We start from the raw sequence: 22,457 nt of genomic DNA, 5'->3' as shown, positions 1-22,457 counted from the left end.
TTTGATTTAGGAATGGGAGTGGTTTCCTCACCGAGGAGTCACCCCCTCCAAAAGATCGCAGAGAGTGGACGGGCCCAGTTGGAGGCATAGCTTGAAGCCCGCGGGGGAGGCCATGTCTGAAGAAGGTAAACAAAGCCCGCACCCCTGCCTTCCATTCCTACATCGGCCCCAAAGCAGCCGCCCGTTCAGGTCAGGCGGCGTGAGAGAATTAGCTACAGTGCCCCTCACCTGCTCTCCTGCCCCCCCCTCTACGGCCACCTCTCCGAAGGAATCCCCCTTCCCCCAGCAAAGGACCCGTCCGCGGCGCGAAGGCTGCTGGGAAGTGTAGTCCAAGCGCCCATTAGGGCCTGCTCTGAGTCCCAGGAACCCCTCTTCCAGCTGCCGGATCGCCTGGAACCTTAAAAATGCAGAATTTATAATGGTTGAGGGGCCGTTTCCACTTGGTTCTGTAATTTGTCCTCACGCAGAACACTTTGTAAAGCGCAGGATGGCCCGGGTCTTCTCGCTCCCTCTTCTCCCTCTCCCCCCCCCAGCAGGATGAGGTAATGGGATTGTGATTATGACATCATAGGCGGTTCAGTTGCTTGCGTGGGGAGGGGGAGGTGGGGGGAGAAGTACGGCCGTTACAGCTGGACCACTTTCCTTAAGACAGAAAGGGAGGGAGGAAACAGGCAGATGGGAAAAGATGTAGACGGCGCTCTATTTCCTCTTCAGGAAGAGGAAACACCTTTTATTAAGTCTCCATCGCTACCACCACCTCCCACCTCTGAACCAAAGTTTAAGTCCCTTTTAAAGAGATTAAATTCAGATGATAGTAGGTAAAGATGTAGGATAGATGTCTTCTGGCTCTTGTATAAATCTGAGTCTTAGCTAGCATCAAAGATGATTCAGAGACAAAAGCAAAAAAAAAAAATGGGAAAAGAAGAGGTTTTAAACAATGTCTTTGTTGTGATCTCCTTGTAGGGCACAGTTTTAGATTTCGTTTTTAATTGATTAGAAAGTAGTAGTAATGTAAATAATCTTCACTATTAACACTTAGCAAGTCCTCTGAAAGATATTTTTCTCTAAATATTTTGTGCCCTACTCAAGACTGGAGCAGGTCAGTAGCTGGGATAAGCTAAAAAGTAGAGCCAGTGGTGGGGATCTTCTTTACTGAGCCAGGGAAAGGAAGAGGTAGGAACTGCCAAGTCTGCAAACTGAAAAAGAAGAGTAGAGGAAAAGTGAAGTACAGCACTAATCAAGAAAACCAGAGCTACCACATGAGTGATACACATGAAAAAAAAGAACGAAAGAAAGGAAAAACAAAAGAAAATGAGGGTTGAGAGATTTAGCTTGCACTGCACATTTTCCCCTTGGCAAAAGAGAAGGAGCAGAGGCAAGGGCCATGAAGTATAAGAGACATGGTGTCCAATAATTGTACTATGTGTCAGACCCCATGCTACATACTTTAAATAAATACATATTCTCGGCTGGGCATGGTGGCTCATGCCTGTAATCCTAACTTTCAGGGAGGCTGAGATGGGAGAATAGCTGCACCGAGACCCTAGAAACAACAAACAAACAAAAAAAAAGACAAAAAAAAAAATACACAAGGCCAGCACTCTGGGAGGCTGAGATGGGAGGATCTCTGGAGGTCAGGAGTTTGAGACCAGCTTCAACAAGAGTAAGATCCTGTCTCTACTAAAAATAGAAAAAAATTAGCTGGACAACTAAAAATATATAGAAAAAATTATCTGGGCATGGTGGCGTATGCCTGTAGTCCCAGCTACTCAGGAGGCTGAGGCAGAAGGATTGCTCGAGCCCAGGAGTTTGAGTTTGCTGTGAGCTAAGCTGAGGCCACGGCACTTGAGAATGGGCAACAGAGCGAGACTCTGTCTTAAAAAAATAAAAAAAATACACAAAACCAACAAAACCCAGCCGAGTGCTCTGGCAAGTGCCTGTAGTCCCAGCTACCTTGGAGGCTGAGGCAGAAAGATCACTCACAGCCCAGGACCTGGAGTTTGCAGTGACCCACTGTCACTGCATTCTACCCAGGACACTGAGTGACACTCTGTCTCCACAAAAACAAACAGGAAACCAATACATATTCTCATTTTTGTTTATAATAAAATGAAACAAAATCTTGTTATTTGACAGATGAAACAGCCCAAGATGTTAAGTGACTGCCCATGTGGTAGGCAAACATAGCATCAGAAAGCAGTCTGGGACTCTAAAAGCCCTCATTCTTCAGCACTAGGCTGTTCCCCTTTTTATTATTAACTGTGCTTACTAAAGTTAAAAGGTTAAGTAAAAGAAGTAAGCATTGGCTCATTTGCAAAACATTGAAAAATTGAGATACTTTACAGCCCAACACCCCTGCCCATAATTAAATATCCTTATGCCACTTTTAATTTGAGGTTTTTTTACTCATTCCTGCTATGTTTCTCTGCTGCCCATTTTTGTTCTTGGACCACTACTTTGAACCCTGTCTTAATTGTGCCCTCCTGGGCCAAACCTCATCTCTGTCCCTGCTCCAATGGGTTTCAGCAGAGGATACTACTTGGGCCCTCTTCTGGTCTCCATTCATATTCTCTGAGGGTTCTAGGGCCTGGAGCCAGTCATCCAGGAGGTCACCCAAAGGGATGGAATCCATTGGCTTTAAGACACTCTGCATTCCCTGCCCAGGAAGGTAGCAGAGTAAGAGTAACATGCGCTCATTCAGACCCTCCCTTTTCACCCAGTGAAAGCTAAATCTCTGCAAAGTGAGGAAGTAGAGAACATACCCCTGTGCCCCCTGCCCTGCAGAGACTGGCTGGGAAGGGTCCCAGGAATGTAGGGCTCTTCTCCACTGCCTGATCTGGGCATCCCAGAAGCGATGGCTATACTTCCTATTCTTGTTTGGTGTTTGAGGGTGAAGCCCTGGCTGTCACTGTGCCCTGGCAACAACAAATATAGGTCACAGTGAGGTCAAGGTGAAAAGACACAGCTCATTGCTTATCACAGTAAATCAGGAGCCTATGTAGGGATTCTCCAAGAATGACATAGGATCAATTTCCTCAATCCAAGAGAAAAAGTAAATCTTCAAATTAGATTAAATACCAAACTAATACCAAACTTCCAACTCACTAAGATTCTTTAAAGATATTCTTTTTCTTTTTTTCTTCTTTCAGAGAAGGTCTCTCTTTTTTGCCTAGGTTAGAGTGCAGTGGTGTCATCATACATAGCTCACTGCAATCTCAAACTCCTGAGCTCAAGTGATCCTCCTGCCTCAGCCTTTCAAGTAGATGGAACTACAAGTGTATACCACCATGTCTGGCTAAGTTTTCTTTCCTTTCTTCCCCTCCCCTCCCCTCCACTCTCCTCCCCTTCCCTCTCCTCTCCTTCCTCCTTCCCCCCTCCCCCTTCCTTTTCCCTTCCCTTCCCTTTCCCTTCCTTTTCCCTTTCCCTTTCCCTTTCCCTTTTTTCCTTTCCTTTCCTGACAGAGTGTTGGTCTGTCTGCACTGGCTAGAGTGCAATGGCGTTATCATAGGTCACTGCAACCTCAAACTCCTGGGCTCAAGCATCCCAGGTAGCTGGGACTACAGGTACAGGCCACCACACCTAGCTAACTTTTTCTATTTTTAGTTGAGATAGTGTCTGACTTTTGCTCAGATTGGTCTTGAACTCCTGGTCTCCAGCAATCCTCCTCCTGCCTTGGCCTCCCAGAGTGCTAGGATTATAGGTGTGAGCCACCATACCCCGCTACCCACTCCCTAATATTATTCTTGTGGAAAGGGTAAATGAGATATATTCCAAGTACTTCAGAAATCAAGATATAAAAGATAATATTTTACTTCACTTCAAAATAATTCTAGTTTTTCACATCAGTTTGTATGTATGCATGTAAACTTGCATGTAATTAGTCAAGTATGTTGCAATTAGCTAAGTCAGCTGGAGTCATGAGGAGATGGTAAAAGTGGAAGGAAAACCACCTCATTGGGAAACAGAGAGAGAGCTTTAAAAGTCTTTTTTTTTTTGAGGCAGAGTCTTACTCTGTTGCCCGGGCTAGAATGCCGTGTCAGCCTAGCTCACAGCAACCTCAAACTCCTGGGCTTAAGCAATCCTTCTACCTCAGCCTCCCGAGTAGCTGGGACTACAGGCATGTGCCACCATGCCTGGCTAATTTTGTCTATATTTTTAGTTGGCCAATTAATTTTCTTTCTATTTTTAGTAGAGATGGGGTCTTGCTATTGCTCAGGCTGGTCTTGAACTCCTGAGATCAAATGATCCTCCCACCTCGGCCTCCCAGAGTGCTAGGATTACAGGCGTCCCTAAAAGTCCTTTTTTTTTTTTTTTTTTCAGAGACAGAGTCTTGCTGTGTTGCCCAGGCTGGCCCCAAACTCCTAGGCTCAAGCAGTAGTCTCAAGTAGTCTCTCGAGTAGCTGGGACTACAGACATGTGCCATTGAATGCTTGTTCCATTTGAGAACACCTCAGAAACTTATTTTGGGGGGCTGGATTAGTTTTAGTAATGCTGCAACTTTGTCAGAGCACTCCAATTGTAATATCTTTCCATCACCTGACAATGAGCCAAAGCCACTCGGATGACACCTTTGTTTTGACCACCCACAACTGCACTCACTTGGGGATCTGCTGTAGAAAGCACTGGTAGCCAGGTGTACACTTGCCATAATCTATCTGCTTTTGCTGCCATTGCAGAACAACTTCATCTGTCTCTATTTCCCACCTACAGGGAAGTGTAACAGTGTCACACAAAGTGTTATTATACTATAGTCATCAAAGCAGAAATCAACTCATCCCACACTCCCTTAATCCCCAGCCTGATTTTCAAACTCACCTGGCATGGCAAGGCTCTGTGCTGACTCACATACTCACTGTCTTTATCTTAGAGGACAAAGACTCTTCACACACCTTCTTTCTGGGGAAGTAGGTTCTACAGATAAAAAGGGTACTAGGATAAAACCCAGCTGACTACATTGTGCCTCTTAGCCACTACCACCACCAAGATCCTGACATCAGACAAAAGTTGTATTTCTGACTTGTTTATCAAAGATTGAGTTTTTATTTTTGACTTTTGTTTCTCAAAGTGTGTTCTGCAAGCCATTTGCATAGGTAGCACCTGCGGACCTTGATAATTTCTAGACCCCACTCTGGACCTATTGAATCATCATTTTGGGAGCCTGCATTTTAAAGAGCTTCTGAGGTTAAGCATTTTTTTTTATCATGGAAATTTTCAAATATACACTGAAGTACAGTGTAGCATAATGCCTTACTACTCAAAATATGGTCCCAGGACCATCTACATCAACTGTGAAGTTGTTAGAAGTGCAGAATCTTGGGCTGCAACCTGACCTACTGAATTAGAATCTACATTTTTTTTTTTTTTGAGACAGAGTCTCACTTTGTTGCCCAGGCTAGAGTGAGTGCCGTGGCATCAGCCTGGCTCACAGCAACCTCAAACTCCTGGGCTCAAGCGATCCTTCTGCCTCAGCCTCCCGAGTAGCTGGGACTAGAGGCATGCGCCACCATGCCCGGCTAATTTTTTCTATATATATTAGTTGGCCAATTAATTTCTTTCTATTTATAGTAGAGATGGGGTCTCGCTCTTGCTCAGGTTGGTTTCGAACTCCTGAGCTCAAAGGATCCACCCGCCTTAGCCTCCCAGAGAGCTAGGATTACAGGCGTGAGCCACCGCGCCCGGCTTAGAATCTACATTTTAACAAGATCCCCAGGTATTTAGTATGCACATTAAATTATTGAGAAGCACAAATATTTAATATAAGAGACCCCTGTGTTCCCTATCACCCAACACTCATGGACAATTTTGTCTCATGAATACCCACTCCCACGGGATTATTTAAAAGCAAATGCCTAACATTAAGAATTTTTTTGTTTGTTTGTTTTTGAGACAGAGTCTCCCTTTGTTGTCCAGGCTAGAGTGAATGCCCTTGTCAGCCTAGCTCACAGCAACCTCAAACTCCTGGGCTCAAACAATCCTCCTGTCTCAGCCTCCTGAGTAGCTGGAACTACAGGCATGTGCCACCATGCCCGGCTAATTTTTTCTATATATATTAGTTGGCCGATTAGTTTCTTTCTATTTATAATAGAGACGGTCTCGCTCTTGCTGGTTTCTTGCTGGTTTAGAACTCCTGACCTCGAGCAATCCGCCCTCCTCGGCCTCCCCGGGAGCTAGAATTACAGGCGTGAGCCACCACGCCCAGCCAACATTAAGAATTTCTAAATATCACCTAGTCTGTGTTAAAATGTCCATAAACAACCACGGTTTTAAGATCCTTGGGGCCATGGTGAGGATTATGTCAAAAGATGATTCAACTCCCCTACTTTCCTTGAAAAGTAATTTATGTTTACCCACATGACCTAGTGTCTCTCAGTTGCTGCGCACGAAAAGGGACATCGAACAAAGAAAGCTTTTGCAAGGGGGCTCAGCATCAACACACACACCTGTCTCGCCCCAACACCTGCCACACCAGCGGCCAGTACTCCATCTCCAGCGGAAGGATAGCGAAACTAAGAAGGAACGGTCTATGTAACGACACGCGAAAGATGCAAGAAAACGAAACGCTTAAGACATCCTTCCCTTCAAAATAATCTCTTTCGTATCATCGCAGCTAATGGTCACCGCCAGTGAGGCGCAATTTAAATCTCCCGGGGTTCGAGAGGAGGCGGGAACCTAGGGCACAGAAAGGGCGTGGCGATTGGCCAGAGGGAGAGCCAATGGTGCGCCAGGCTCTATGTGGGGTGGAGCTTACCCAGCGGCGTGCCTAACGCTGGTGGACCAATGGTCATCCTGCTCTGGCTCCGGGGCGGGGCAAATCTTGCCCCTTCCGGAGCAAGCTCACTGCCTCCGGGCGGGGGGAGGGAGTCTGGGCGCGCGCGCGGAGATTGGCTGACGCAGCTGAGAGGCGAGCCGGGATAGGTTATGGAGAGGGCGGAAGGTTTGAACGGTCAACGCCTGTGGCTGTTGGTATCCTTAGCACAGAGGCCATAACTGCGGCCTTCTGTCTGGTGTAGCAGCTAACCCAGACTCTGACCTACGCGTTCGAGAAGCAGAATTGTAGTCTGGGTACTTGCACCCCTTGCCCAGATTTCCTTTCATTCTGCTCGAGTCTTCGCTTGTGTCGATCCCTAACCACTCTCCTTTCTCCCTCAGGCAAGTCTCAGACTCCAAACTTGAGGTAAGCGCGCAGCCGTCTCCCCAGCGGAATCACGGGGACCCCTCTGCCCTCTTTGGTTGCAGTCGGGAGCCCGCAAACGGAAGTTCGGAGGACCGAATGGGCATGATTCCAAGTTAGGAGACCTGAGTACCTTCCCTTGAGGAGTCTCGAGCTGGGTGTCCCGGAACAAGTCAAAGTCCTCTCTTCTTTTTACCTTTAAAAATCCCGAGGTTGCCTCTCGTCGGTAAGTTCAGGTTCCAACGAAAAGACCAAGCCGCTTCCAGCCAAGTGTGATTTATGATTTAACCTTCAAGCCAAGTTGTCAGTCACCCTTCGGGGCTGCCTCTTCTCCAATACTGATCCGCCTGGCTGGAAAGGGTGAAGGAATTTGGAAGATGAATGAACTGTGATGTACCTGTGTAGATGGTGTTCTCCTTCTCCCAGCTAGGTTTTTTTCTCTTGGTAAGAACTCGGAGACCATGTCTACAGAACTCATCTCATCCACAAGAGAAGAGAAAAGCTCTGGCTCAGGACCCAGTTATAGGTCCAATCAGAGGAAGATGTTAAACCTGCTCCTGGAGAGAGACACTTCCTTTACCGTCTGTCCAGATCTCCCTAGAACTGCAGTGGACAAACTCCTTGGTGATTCTGCAAACCTAAGCATTTTGTCTGGGTAAATCCACTTTTATTTTTACACCTTATCTCCTTTGCTTTTCTAAACAGCTGGGCGTTTTTAATTGTTTTTTAAATTATCTTGGCTCCAAGGTCAAGATTTAAGTTTAAGCTCTCATCTTAACTGTGTGACCCTTTTGAGTCTCTGGCTTCTTTTCTGTGACATAGAAATAATAATCTCTTCCTATTTTACTAAGATCTTGTGAGAAACAAAAGTTATGATGAATAGGAAAAGTCTCAGAAAACTATATTGCATTATATGAGTTGGGCACTCCAGTAGTATTAATATTAGTGTTGTTGTACTTTAAATTATGGTCATGCCATGTCCTGATGCCTCAGCTAGCAAACACAGGAAAGCACGTGAGAAGTACTAGAGACTTCAGGGAGAAATCAAATCCCTTCGTTCATGGTACACAGGGTAGAGGATGTAGGGTCAAGATACCCCACCACCACTAGTCAATAAACTTTGAGCCTCATTTAAAAAAAAAAATTATCCTGTCTCAAAATGTTGGTAAGGAGAAACTAAGGTACAGATTATTGTACTGGGAGGGTTTTCTCAGCCCAGTCTGTTTCCAAAAGACAATTAGATTTATCTGGAGCTGTTCAGATTATCTGATAGTCATTGAGAAATGTTTCAAATGAAGAGGATAACATAATCTTTGCCTTTTAAGGATATTACAACCTAATGGGAATCTTGATGTACTATTATGTCTCAACAGAGGAACCCCAAAACGTTGCCTTGATCTTTCAAATCTTAGTGGTGGGGAGATGTCTGCCACTCAGTTTACCACTCCTGCAGACCTTGATGAAACTGGTAGGAAAAAGGGAGGTAAAGGCCTCAAAGGGAAGAATAACTTTTAAGGAAGAAGACAGGGTAGAGGATAGAGATGGAAGGTGGTAAAGGTGGGTAGAGAGCCTATTTAAAGGGATGGAATTTTGTGGGTAACTGGAAGAATGATTAAACCAATGGGGAGAGAAAAATAATAATAGGAGTCACTTTGCATTTGAACAAATTAAACAAGAAGGAATATATTTTGTTGACTGATTAATCGTGGGAATGAAAGTACAGTAGTTAGAATATGAGATGTTTTGTGCCCTAGTCTAATCTCAGCATTAAGACAAATGTTGTCAACTAATTCTTATGTGTTTTTATAGATCTGTGCCCAAAAGGAATTTTTTTTTTTTTTTTTTTTTTTTTGAGACAGAGTCTCACTTTGTTGTCCAGGCTAGAGTGAGTGCCGTGGTGTCAGCCTAGCTTACAGCAACCTCAATCTCCTGGGCTCAAGTGATTCTGCTGCCTCAGCCTCCCGAGCAGCTGGGACTACAGGCATGCGCCACCATGCCGGCTAATTTTTTCTGTATATTAGTTGGCCAATTAATTTCTTTCTCTTTATAGTACAGATGGGGTCTCACTCTTGCTCAGGCTGGTTTCCAACTTCTGACCTCGAGCAATCTGCCCACCTCAGCTTCCCAGAGTGCTAGGATTACAGGCGAGAGTCACCATGCCCGGCCCCAAAAGGAATTTTTTGTTGCTGAACCATTCTAGTATTCTAATTTCAAATTTCCTGAGTGATAAGCTTTCTTTTCTACTCATGAAAAAAATCTCTACAGGTTAGCATAGTGCACTGCTTCCCATCAGTTTTTCAGTGACATATGTAAATTCTTAAGTCTCCATGAAATTGTACTTTTTACCTTATACCACAAAATGAGTACTAATCAAGGGGCTTTGTGTTCAAAAGCTCAGGCTTTGAAATTAATATGGCTTATTGGTAATGAAAAAAATCTAAAGGAAAAACAAGATGCATAGACAAGAATAACTCCTCTACTGATTCTTCATATCTGATTGCAGGTCACTTGGATTCTTCAATATCTCAAGAAATACAGTTAGCTGAGATGTAAGTTCTGTTGCTAAATTAACTCCATGCTAAAGCCTTTCAGCACTGGTCATGGGGGATTTTATCCTATGCAGACTCTGCAGAGTATAAAACCTTTCACTTTGGGTATAAGTGGGTTTTGAGGCCTAGATCTTTACCTTGAACAGCTTTTAAATTTCCCAGATCTAAATAGTGTTGTGAGGGCCGGGCATAGTGGCTCACATCTGTAATCCTAGCACTCTGGGAGGCTGAGGCGGGAGGATCGCTCAAGGTCAGGAGTTCAAAACCAGACTGAGCAAGAGTGAGACCCTGTCTCTACTAAAACTAGAAAGAAATTAATTGGCTAACTAAAAAATATATATAGAAAAAATTAGCTGAGCATGGTGGCACATGCTTATAGTCCCAGCTACTTGGGAGGCTGAGGCAGAAGGAGCGCTTGAGTCCAGGAGTTTGAGGTTGCTGTGAGCTAGGCTGACGCCATGGCACTCTAGCCTGGGCAACAGAGTGAGACTCTGTCTCCAATAATAATAATAATAATAATAAATAAATATATAAATAAATAGTGTTGTGAAAATGAAGACTATTCATTTTAATCATCACACACAATCAAAAGTATCTTCAAAAACACAGGAAAATGTATACTGCAGTTGTGGGTAGGCTTTAATTTGCATGTGAGAAGTGCTGTACCTTAGTGATTAAAAGTGCAGAGTGCAGGCTCTGGAATCAGAGTTTCTGGATTCCAGCAGCTTCCTACTTTACCATCTGTGACTCTGACAAGTTTCTTAACTTCATTGGACCTCAGTTTCTTTATTCATAACATGGAAATAATAATACCACTTTTCATAAACAGCTATTGTAAGGATTAAATGAAAATGTGTATCTAGCACATATAAAACATTTTATAATGTTTATTATTATTATTATGTTGGAGATCCTAAAATGTTTAGTCAGGAAATACTAAAGGAATAAAAACTAATTTTAATTCAAACCTTCTTAAACTTATTGTAAATTTTCTACTTGGCTGTTTTAATCTTTTTGGAACTTTATCCTTTTATGTTTAGGTGAATTAGATGCTACTTTAGCACACTAGAGAAGGCTTTCTATGACAATTTTTACCAGTACATGTGAAAATTTCATTTGAATTGCTTGTATTTTCTTTGAATTACTTTAAATGGCCTAGCCCATATCAATTTGATAAAATCCTGGGAGAGAGGATAGAAATTCATAAAAAAAATTAACCCCCAATAGTCAATGTTGGAAAATTAGTAAATTGTAAATTGTGTCTCCCTAAGATGTAGGACAAACTTATTCATCTTTGTATATCTACATACATGGTTATACAAGTGGGATGAGTGGTTTATCCCAGGATTTCACTCAAGTCTTGATAATATACCACAGAGAATACCCTATGTATTGTTATTGGAAGAGATATATCAACTAGGAATAGGGCTCCTAGAATGAAAGGAAAAGTTGGGATGCCCCAACCCTCTGAAAAATAATAAAACAGTATTTGGGGCTTACCTGACTGGCAGTTTGTTTTAATCTGTAGGAATCATCACCAACACCTTATGAAATGCAGTCCAGTGAGTAGCCCTTCTTGTTTGGGTTTATGTTTGTTTCTCAGGTGGGAGGCAGAGGGTTTCCAACTCACCTGTGGCTTGAAGATGCTGGATATTCTCAACAAACACTCTCTTTTAGGCACAGCTTCTTTGTAGCACTCCAAATGGTTTGGACCATGGCCACAGAAAGAAAGATGCAACGTGTAGATCATCTGCAAATAAAGAAAATGTGAGTGTTTAATGGAAGCCTAGATATATTAGTGGTTTTATTCCTTTGAGTGAAGCAACTCATTGATATCACTGTGAGATCTAGAGCTATTTATACCGAAGTACACTGGACAAGCAAATTACATTGCTGTAGGGAAAAGAAGTCTTTGTTTTGTTTTGTTTTGTTTTTTTGAGACAGAGTCTCACTTTGTTGTCCAGGCTAGAGTGAGTGCCATGGCATCAGCCTAGCTCACAGCAACCTCAAACTCCTGGGCTCAAGCGATCCTCCTGCCTCAGCCTCCCGAGTAGCTGGGACTACAGGCATGCGTCACCATGCCCGGCTAATTTTTTTCTATATATATTAGTTGGCCAATTAAGTTCTTTCTATTTATAGTAGAGGTGGGGTCTTGCTCTTGCTCAGGCTAGTTTTGAACTCCTGACTTCGAGCAATCCGCCCGCCTCGGCCTCCCAGAGAGCTAGGATTACAGGCGTGAGCCGCCGCGCCCGGCCAGTTTTGTTTTGTTTTGTTTTGTTTTGTTTCTCATTAGAGTTTGACCCTAGGACAGAAATCTACTTCCAAGTCCTGTATAGCAGGTCATAATTATTACTTATGTTCAGTTGATCAGTTTGAGGACAAAAATTACTATTACTGCAGAGTAAGGAATTTAGGAGTTCTTTTTTTATTTTTAACAGATATGGATAACTTATACAACTTATTCACAGATTCTTTTCATGACTTTACATTCAAGAGTAGATTTCTTAGTTTCTTCTTATTTCCCACTTAGTCTAGCTTTTTAGCCCCTATTCTGAGGAAGCCATAGTTCTTTTTATCTAAGCCTTATGCCATCCTTCAATTCCAAGTTGAAACTGGCCTCTCCAGAGCTACCTAATCACTAAGATAATTCTCTCAACTAATTCCCTTTTCTAGACATCTTTTTTCTTCCCTGCCTGCCATTCCTTTCCCCAGGTCAGTATGCATAAAAGATAGCTGCTGTTCTTTTCTTACATTGATTAAGATATGCCTATGGTTTTGGCTGTTCTGATCAGCTTTTTCTTGATTTAATACTATCCTTCTAATCTCCCTTTATATTCACTTTTATAAATCTCACCATCCCCTTCCTAGGCAGACTCCTTCTCATCCCCATCCCTTTTACTTGTGACCATTAAATGAATGTCCTTCAAAGCAAATCTATATGCCATACATCAAATCTAAACCATAATTTGCATCTTCAGAATATAAGGTTAACCTTCATTACGTTTAATGTATTTTGTGAGAGTTATTCATGGCCTCATCAGATGAAATGTTTTTGGCAGGGCCAGCTAACAATTCTCTTCCTCCAGCTAATGCAGATTTTCTTATGCAGGAAAACAACACTTTGAAGCCCTTGAAGTTGCAGGCACCCATGAACCTGAGGTTTCAAAAGAGATCAGAGGGGCCTTATGTGTCTCCCCTTTCTCTGCTGGTGAGTCACTGAACATCATCATTAGGGGTCACTTGAGGTGTAGGATATCAGCTCTGGATTTGTGACCCTTTGAATTTTTCTAAGCTGGATTGGATGAGAAAAGGGGTTGTAAAAGAAAGTTTGAGCAGGGAAAGGGGGGAGCCATATGTCCTCTGATCTTTTGTTTAGATTTAAGGAAAAATTTTTCTTAGACCTTTTTTTCCCTTCTATTTTATGTATAAAGAATACTTTATTTTTTATTATTATTATTTTTTTTTTACAGATGAAGTCTCTCTATGTTGCCCAGGGTAGACTCAAACTCCTGGGCTCAAGAGATCCTCTTGCCTCAGCTGGGACTGAAGGTGTATACCATTGTACCCAAATTAAAGAGTACTTTTTCTTTTTTATTCTTTCCCCTCTGATTTTAATTTTTGTTGTCATTGTTGAGACAGAGTCTTGCATTGTCGCTTGGGCTAGAGTGCTGTGGCATCAGCCTAGCTCACAGCAACCTCAAACTCCTGGCCTCAAGTGATCCTCCTGCCTCAGGCTCCTGAGTAGCTGGGAATACAGATGTGTGCCACCATGCCTGGCTAATTTTTTCTATTTTTAGTAGAGACAGGGTCTCGCTCTTGTTTAGGCTGGTTTTGAGCTCCTGACCTTGAGCGATCCTCCTGCCTCAGCCTCCCAGAGTGCTAGGATTATAGGCGTTAGCCACTGTGCCCGGCCAGTTCTTTATATATTCTGATATTAAGCCCTTGTCAGATATATGATTTGCAAATATTTTCTCCCATCCTGTGGATTGCCTTTTCACTTTCATTTTATTTTTGTAGAGACAAAGTCTTACTGTGTTGCCCAGGCTGGAGTTTAGTGGTGCCATCAAACTCCTGGGTTCAAGTGACTATCCTGCTAGGCCTACAGGCATGCACCACCATGCACAGCTAATTTTGTGTGTGTGCGTGTGTGTGTGTGTGTGTGTGTGTGTGTGTGTGTGTGTGTGTGTGTGTAGAGTCAGGGTTTCACTGTGTTGCCCAGGCTGGTCTTGAACTCCTGGCCTCAAGTGATTCACCTGCCTCTCCTACTCACTTTTTTAATAGTATCCTTTGACACATAAAAGGTTTTCAGGCCGGGCACGGTGGCTCACGCCTGTAATCCTAGCACTCTGGGAGGCTGAGGCGGGTGGATCGCTCAAAGTCAGGAGTTTGAAACCAGCCTGAGCGAGAACGAGACCCCGTCTCTACTAAAAATAGAAAGAAACTAATTGCCTAACTAAAAAATACATACACAAAAAATTAGCCAGGCATGGTGGCGCATGCCTGTAGTCCCAGCTACTTGGGAGGCTGAGGCAGCAGGATTGCTTGAGCCCAGGAGTTTGAGGTTGCTGTGAGCTAGGTTAACACCACGGCACTCACTCTAGCCTGGGCAACAAAGTGAGACTCTGTCTCAAAAAAAAAAAAAAAGGTTTTCATTTTGGCAAAGACCAATTATCCATTTTTTTCTTTTGTTATCTGTGTTTTTGGTATCATTATCCAAATCTAGTGTCATGAAGCTTTTCCCCTGTGTTTTGTTCTAAGAGTTTTATAGTTTTAGCTCTCACATTTTTAGGTCTTTGATGTATTTTGAATACTTTTTAACGTTGTCAATATACTTCATAGGACAATGGAAACTTGGTGGAAAGTGAAATGAAGTATCTGGGCAGTCCCATCCCTACTTTCCCCAAAGTGGATCAAAGTTCAGATCTAGATGACCAGGCAGAAGAGATTTCAGATGAATTGATGGGGTTTTCCCTGGAAGATCAAGAGGCCAAGGTAAAGTGTTCTCCCATGCTATCTTTGCATTCTTCTCATTCCTTCATTCTGATAAAAGAAAAACTTTAGACAAATTAAATTTAGTAGAATTTATTTGACCAAAGAATGATTAGTGAATTGGGCACCCCTCAGAACCAGAACAGATTCTGTGAAGCTCTAATCTACCACATGGTCAGGCAGCATCACATGGACCGAAAATGGAAGTGAAATACAGAAAATAGAAGTAAGGTGTAAGAGACAGCAGCGTGATTGGTTACAGCCCAGTGTTTGCCATATTTGAACATGGTTTGAACAGTAGGTTGCTTGCAATTGACTGAAGCTCAGCTGCTGTTATTGTCTGAGACTCAGCTATTTGTTACAAAAGTATATTCCTAAGTTAGGCTTTCAGTTAGTTTATGTACTACTATGTACTTTATGTATGTATGTAGTTTATGGACTAGATTGCAATTTGTTATGTAAGGGCTCCAGCACAGAAGCATCCTTAGGTCAAATTTAGCAATTCATTCTAATTCATTAATTTAACAATTCATTCTTGAATAAACTATATTGTATGTCTAATATGTTGCAGCCACTGTACAAAAAGCTAGGGCTGCAGAGATCCAGAAGGTGTGGTCTTTAGACACTGAGAGCTACCTGATTGATAGAGTGTCAGGTTACCATGGGAATCTTACTGTTGGGTAAGCAGGTTCCAGTCAGTAGTTTGAATAGATCACCATCAGAGTAATCTGGTATAAGTGATGACTCCAGAACAACAGTAATATTTAAATATACCTAAGATGATTTCTTAGGTATTTTATAATATATTCTTTTGTTTCCTTTTATCCTCTCCATATCTGAAGCCTGTGACTTATAGGCTATGTATTGATATGCCAAAGACAGTTTCTGAGGCATTTAGCATTTCTGAATCAACTTCATTTCTGTGAAATAAGTAGGACTGTGGGTATGTGTTTATTTTTTAACTTACTCGTTTTACAAGGTAAATATGGTATAGTGGAGTTAGACCACCTGGATTCTAGTCCTCATTGTCTTATTTACTAGTGATATGACCATTTGCAAGATAATTAACCACTTTAGGCCTCAGTTGTTTTTTTGGTTTTTTTTGGTTTTTTTTTTTTTGAGACAGAGTCTCGCTTTGTTGTCCAGGCTAGAGTGAGTGCCGTGGCGTCAGCCTCGCTCACAGCAACCTCAAACTCCTGGGCTCGAGCGATCCTTCTGCCTCAGCCTCCCAAGTAGCTGGGACTACAGGCATGCGCCACCATGCCCGGCTAATTTTTTTTTTTATATACATATCAGTTGGCCAATTAATTTCTTTCTATTTATAGTAGAGACGGGGTCTCGCTCTTGCTCAGGCTGGTTTTGAACTCCTGACCTTGAGCAATCCGCCCGCCTCGGCCTCCCAGAGAGCTAGGATTACAGGCGTGAGCCACCGCGCCCGGCCCTAGGCCTCAGTTTTTAATTTATAAAATGGAGAACATAATTTTTTAAAAGCCCCCAATAGAATTGTTATGAATATGAAAACACACACACACACACACAAACTATGGTGAAGGATGTGTTAATTAATTTGATTATGATAACTGTTACACAAATGTATACATAATTATCACATTGTAAATCTGGAATATATACAATTTTTGGCAATTATATCTCAATAAAACTGGAAAAATTTTTTTTCTTTCTTTTTTTGTTTGTTTTTTTGAGGGAAAAAATTTTTTAGGCTGGGTGCAGTGGCTTACACTTATAATCCTAACACTCTGGGAGGCCAAGGTGGGAGGATCACTTGAGGTCAGGAGTTAGAGATCAGCCTGAGCAAGAGCCAGATCTTGTCTCTACAAAAAATAGAAAAAATTAGCCGGGCTTTGTAGTGTGTACCTGTAGTCCCAGCTACTTGGGAGGCTGAGACAGGAGCATCACTTGAGCCAAGGAATTTGAGGTTGCAGTGAGCTATGATGATGCCACTGCACTCTAGCCAGGGTGACAGAGGAAGACTCTGTTTCAGAAAAAAAAATTTTTTTTAAAGCAGTTTGTAGGACAGTACTTGTCCTCTTATTCATGGGGAATATGTTCCAAGACCCACGGTGGATGCCTGAAACCATAGATAGCACTGAACCCTGAAAAATACTACCTTTTTTCCTGTACATACATACCTATGATAAAGTTTAGTTTTTAATTAGGCAGAGTAAGAGATTAACAATAATAACTAATAATAAAATAGAACCATTCTAACAATACACTGTAGTAAAAATTATGTGAATGTGGTCTTTCTCTTTCTCAAAATACTGTAATATTTTCAGGCCAGAGTTGAATGCAGCTAACTGAGACTATGGAAATCAAAACCATGGATAAGTAAAGACTACTATACTCCAGGCCGGGCGCGGTGGCTCACGCCTGTAATCCTAGCACTTTGGGAGGCCGAGACGGGCGGATCGCTCAAGGTCAGGAGTTCGAAACCAGCCTGAGTGAGACCCCGTCTCTACCAAAAATAGAAAGAAATTAATTGACCAACTAAAAATATATATACAAAAAATTAGCCGGGCATGGTGGCGCATGCCTGTAGTCCCAGCTACTCAGGAGGCTGAGGCAGTAGGATCGCTGAGCCCAGGAGATTGAGGTTGCTGTGAGCCAGGCTGACGCCACGGCACTCACTCTAGCCTGAGCAACAAAGTGAGACTCTGTCTCAAAAAAAAAAAAAAAAAAAAAAAGACTACTATACTCCACATACTTTATTGTTATTATTATTTTTTGAGACAGGGTCTCTCTCTATTGCCCTGGGCCAGGGGGCAGTGGCATCATCATAGCTCACTGCAACCTCAAACTCCTGGGCTCAAGTGATCCTCCTGCCTCAGCCTCTGGAGTAGCTGGGACTATAGGCAAGTGCCACCACACTTAGCTAAGTTTTTTTTTTGTAGAGATGGAGTTTCGCTCTTGCTCAGGCTGGTCTCCAACTCCTGGTCTCAAGCAATCCTCCTGCTTTGGCCTCCCAAATTGGGAGCATTACAGGCATGAGCCACCATGCCCAACTTCACATACTTTATTATTAATAAAAACTAAGTGATCACAACATTTACTAATATGCGCCTTAAGACAATTAAGATTCCTAATTTTCATGAATTTGTATGTATATTTTTTCTAGTCAAGAAGATAGACAAAGCAAGCAATTCAGTAAATAAGATAATGACATTTTGTCAAAAGTATGTGAATGACAGGGTGATGTGAAAAAAGGACGTAGGAGTTTGGGAGGGCTCTGCTTTTGCTTTTACCCTGAGTAACTGGAGAAATGGTGACACTGTAATGAATTTCAAAGAAAGAGTGGATTCAAAGAAAGGGAATAGATACATTTTCTTTTGCACATTTGAGTTAGAGATCAGGAAATTTAAATGGAAATACTGAATGAGGATTTTAAACCATCAGGACTAGAAATGTACATTTCAGGGCCAGCTGCACAGAGGAGAAAATGAAAGCTAATGACTAAGTTTAAAGCAAAAAGAGCTTGTGAAGAAAGAGTGATAGCCACTAAGGAGACTGATAATAAAGTCGAGACACACAGGAATAGTATCAGTCAAGAATCATAAGAGAGAGCTCTAGGACACAAATAGAGGGATCATTTTTATGTACTTATTCATTTTATGTATATTTTTATTGGGGCAAAATATACATAAAATTTACCATTTTAGCCTTTTTTAAGTATATAATTTAGTGGCATTAAGTACCTTTATGTTATTGTGAGTGTACTTATACATCTCTGGAATTTTTTTATCACCCCAAACAGAAATTCTGTACCCAATAAACAATAACTCCTTATCTCCTCCCCTTTTCCCAGCCCCTGGTAACCACTATTACATCTTCTGTATGGATGGATTTGACTGCTCTATGGACCTTATATAAATTGGAATCATACAATATTCATCCTTCTGTCTCTGGCATATATCTCATGTGATAATGTCTTCAGTGTTTATCGATGTTGTAGTGTGTATCAGAATTTCATTCCCTTCTTTAAAATCAGTTTTATTTTAAATTGTAAAATGCGTATAACCTAAAATTTACCATCTTATCCATTTTTTTTAGTAACGTTAAGTACGTTCACATTGTTGTACAACCAATCTCCAGAAGTCTTTTCATCTTGCAAAACTGCAACTCTGTAAACATTAAACAATTTCCTATTCCCTCCTTTTCCCAGTCTCTGGCAACTGCCATTCTACTTTTTGTCTCTATGAATTTGACTGCTCTAGATAACCTCATATAAGTGGAATCATACGATATTTTTTTGTGTGTGTCTGGCTTATTTCACTTAGTATAATATTCTCAAGGTTCATCCGTGTTGTAGCTTTTTATTCCATAAGACAGACATTTTTCTTTCTTTTTTTTTTTTTTTTTTTTGAGACAGAGTCTCACTCTGTTGCCCTGGCCAGAGTGCGGTGATATCAGCCTAGCTCACAGCCTCAACCTCAAACTCCTGGGCTCAAGCAATCCTCCTGACTCAGCCTCCCTAGTAGCTGGGACTATAGGCATGTGCCACCATGCCTGGCTAATTTTTTCTATATATTTTTAGTTGGCTCATTAATTTCTTTCTATTTTTAGTAGAGACGGGGTCTCGCTCTTACTCAGGCTGGTCTTGAACTCCTGACCTTGGGTGATCCACCCGCCTCAGCCTCCTAGAGTGCTAGGATTACAGGCATGAGCCACCGCGCCCAGCCAACATAGGTTTTTCTAATACCTGTTTCATAGGATTGTTGTGAGGGTTGAATGAGTTAATTACACTTAACACATGTAGAACAATACTTGTTAATTAAGAGTACTGAATGATTTTAGTGTAGTATAGTATAAGTGCTTAATGATTGTAGCATAGGGATGAAAATATGTAGAGTTATGAAGAAGGTTGATAGGTGAGGGATGCTTAATGGCCTTGATGTCCTCAGCAAAGTAAAAATTGAAGTAATCTGATGACTCAGAGGAGGTTGTTAGGTGAGGGTCTTGAATCGGGTGAAGAAGGTTATAACTGACTTTTGGAGACTGTGAAATTTCTAATGGGTTAATAAAATGGTATTTGGAAAGTCCCATGAAGGTATTATAGGATAGACCTGCATGGCGTAGTATCTTCCTATAAGAATGTTCCATCCTGGAAGTTGCAAACTTCAGAACTCCAGGGATGATTAAGTGAGGATTTTGAGGATTGCCAGTGGTAGATGAACAAGGGATCAAGGAAGCCCAGGTGATGGTGAAGTCAGTAATGATGAATCAAAGCTTGGCACAGGAGCCCAGTAATATGATTGAAAGTTGCTGAGAAGGTATAAAATAGCTGGTTTAGAAAGTTTTGAGAGCTAGGGGAGATTGTAGTCAATTTGAGAGCATGCCAAGTTTGAGCTCTTGGAAGTAGAGTAATAGTTGATGGTTGCAGTTCTTTTTTTTCAATTCTGGTTTGTTGAGAGCCTGATGTGGAGTGCTAGAGAAGCTTGGTGCAAGTATCTGAAGAGTTTCGAAGTCACACCCTCCAAAGTTCATCAGTGAACATTGTAAGAATGTGGAGAAGTACTGTGGGTTTTAGTATTGAAGGTAGTAACACGAATTAGAATGGAAAGGAAAAATGAGAACCAAGGGATAATAAGAGCTCCCATTTATTGACTACTTAGAATGCACTGGACCTTGTGAACTAAGCAGTTTCATCCATAATTACGTTTAATTCTCATATCACCCCTGAAAGATGAATATTATCCACCTTTAAGGGGAGGCTATTGGGCCGTGAGGTAAGGTATCTTACCTGAGATCACATAGTTAGAAGTAGCAGAGCCAGGATTTAAACTAAGCCCTACCTGACTCCAGAGCCTATATTTTTTGCAATATTATGTTGTTTCCCACTGAAGATGGCTGGAGGTAACAATCAACCTAGGTAATAGGTTGTAATAATGACATGTAATAATGACAATGCTTTCATTGTCAATGTAATAAAAACATGTAATAATGACAATAGCTTTCTTGTGTAGGTCCGGTAAAATTGACTACCCAGAATTTGTATAAGCAAAAGTAAAAGAACAATGATGAGTCAATTATCTAGAACAGTGCTACTCATTAAAACTTTCTGAGATGTTGGAAATGTTTTATGTCTTCCCAATACAGTAGCCACTAACCACATGTAGCTATCGAGAACTTACAATGTACTAGGGAACTGGATTTTTAATTTTCTTGAGTTTTTTTTTTTTTTTTTTGAGACAGAGTCTCGCTTTGTTGTCCAGGCTAGAGTGAGTGCTGTGGCGTCAGCCTAGCTCACAGCAACCTCAAACTCCTGGGCTCGAGTGATCCTTCTGCCTCAGCCTCCCGAGTAGCTCGGACTACAGGCATGCGCCACCATGCCCGGCTAATTTTTTTTTTTTATATATATATCAGTTGGCCAATTAATTTCTTTCTATTTATAGTAGAGACAGGGTCTCGCTCTTGCTCAGGCTGGTTTTGAACTCCTGACCTTGAACAATCCGCCTGCCTCGGCCTCCCAAGAGCTAGGATTACAGGCGTGAGCCACCTGTTTTGTTTTTTTGACACAGGGTCTCTCTATGTTGCCTAAGCTAGAGTGCAGTGGCTATTCACAGGCTCAATCATAGCACACTGCAGCCTTGAACTCCTAGACTCAAGTGATCCTCCTGCCTCAGCCTCCTGAGTAACTGAGACTAGAGGGGCCCACCAGCATACCTGGCTAATTTTTTTTGAGACAGAGTCTCGCTCTGTTGCCCAGGCTAGAGTGAGTGCCGTGGCGTCAGCCTAGCTCACAGCAACCTCAATCTTCTGGGCTCAAGCAATCCTCCTGCCTCAGCCTCCCGAGTAGCTGAGACTACAGGCATGCGCCACCATCCCCGGCTGATTTTTTCTGTATATATTAGTTGGCTAATTAATCTCTTTCTATTTATAGTAGAGACGGGGTCTTGCTCTTGCTCAGGCTGGTTTCGAACTCCTGACCTCGAGCAATCCGCCTGCCTCAGCCTCCCAGAGTGCTAGGATTACAGGCGTGAGCCACTGTGCCTGGCCTTCTTGAGTTTTAATTAAAGCAAATAGCCACGAGTGGCTAGTGTCTATTATATTGGCACAGATCTAAAACCTTTTATAAGGTATGGTCTTGAAGTAGCCTTATCAGTGTCGTGAAGGAATTTCTTCACAATGCAAATTCATGGGCTCTACCCCAGACTCTCTGAATCAGAAACTCTGGAGTGGGGGCCAGAAATTTGTGTTTTAACAACGTTCCCAGGTGATTTTGATGCACATTAAAGTTTGAGAGCTACTGTGCTATAACATAGTATTAAATTCTATTTTATAATATATTCATTTCATTGTTTTGTGGGAAAACAACAAAAGCAAGATATAATCTAAAAAGAGCAGTACGGGTGTTGGGAGAATTGACAGTGAGCTTCCTGAAATATAAACAGTTTTGAGGACTTGCTAATATTGGACAGCAGTTCTGTGGAAAAACAGCAAGTTAAGGATATTCAGCATGGGAAAAAGGTTGCTAGGGCTTCTGAAAGAAGAGCAATGTAAAATAAACATTTAGTGTTACTTTTACAAGTGTATGTTAATCTTTTCTTTTTTTTGAGACAGAGTCTCGCTTTGTTGCTTAGGCTACAGTGAGTGCCATGGTGTCAGCCTAGCTCACAGCAACCTCAAACTCCTGGGCTCAAGCAATCCTCCTGCCTCAGCCTCACGAGTAGCTGGGACTACAGGCATGTGCCACCATGCCTGGCTAATTTTTTCTATATATATTAGTTGGC

At 42.0% G+C, this 22,457-nt stretch overlaps 1 protein-coding gene across 10 annotated transcripts in view; it reads left to right on the top strand.

Annotated features, from left to right (window-relative positions):
* Window positions 1-27: 27 nt before the first annotated feature.
* The window catches only part of CDC25C (cell division cycle 25C), a 33,928-nt gene continuing 11,498 nt past the window's right edge, over window positions 28-22,457 (top strand). For 2 of the 10 annotated variants that reach the window (XM_075996084.1, XM_075996082.1), the window contains exons 1-8: window positions 7,150-7,174; window positions 7,602-7,826; window positions 8,545-8,639; window positions 9,675-9,720; window positions 11,249-11,282; window positions 11,398-11,487; window positions 12,830-12,928; window positions 14,560-14,712. In XM_075996084.1, the coding sequence (XP_075852199.1) occupies window positions 7,633-7,826; window positions 8,545-8,639; window positions 9,675-9,720; window positions 11,249-11,282; window positions 11,398-11,487; window positions 12,830-12,928; window positions 14,560-14,712 (711 nt within the window). In that variant the 5' untranslated portion in view covers window positions 7,150-7,174; window positions 7,602-7,632. Of the gene's footprint in view, window positions 126-6,360; window positions 6,624-6,889; window positions 7,063-7,149; window positions 7,398-7,597; window positions 7,827-8,544; window positions 8,655-9,674; window positions 9,721-11,248; window positions 11,283-11,397; window positions 11,488-12,829; window positions 12,929-14,559; window positions 14,713-22,457 lie in introns of those variants that run through there. The other 8 variants (XM_075996092.1, XM_075996083.1, XM_075996091.1 and 5 more) reach the window with 7 other exon arrangements.

Source organism: Microcebus murinus, chromosome 21 (assembly GCF_040939455.1).
Source record: "Microcebus murinus isolate Inina chromosome 21, M.murinus_Inina_mat1.0, whole genome shotgun sequence".
Lineage (NCBI taxonomy): Eukaryota > Metazoa > Chordata > Mammalia > Primates > Cheirogaleidae > Microcebus > Microcebus murinus.
The sequence above is the reverse complement of the archived record's forward strand: the minus strand, read 5'-3'. Positions and strand labels throughout refer to the sequence as shown.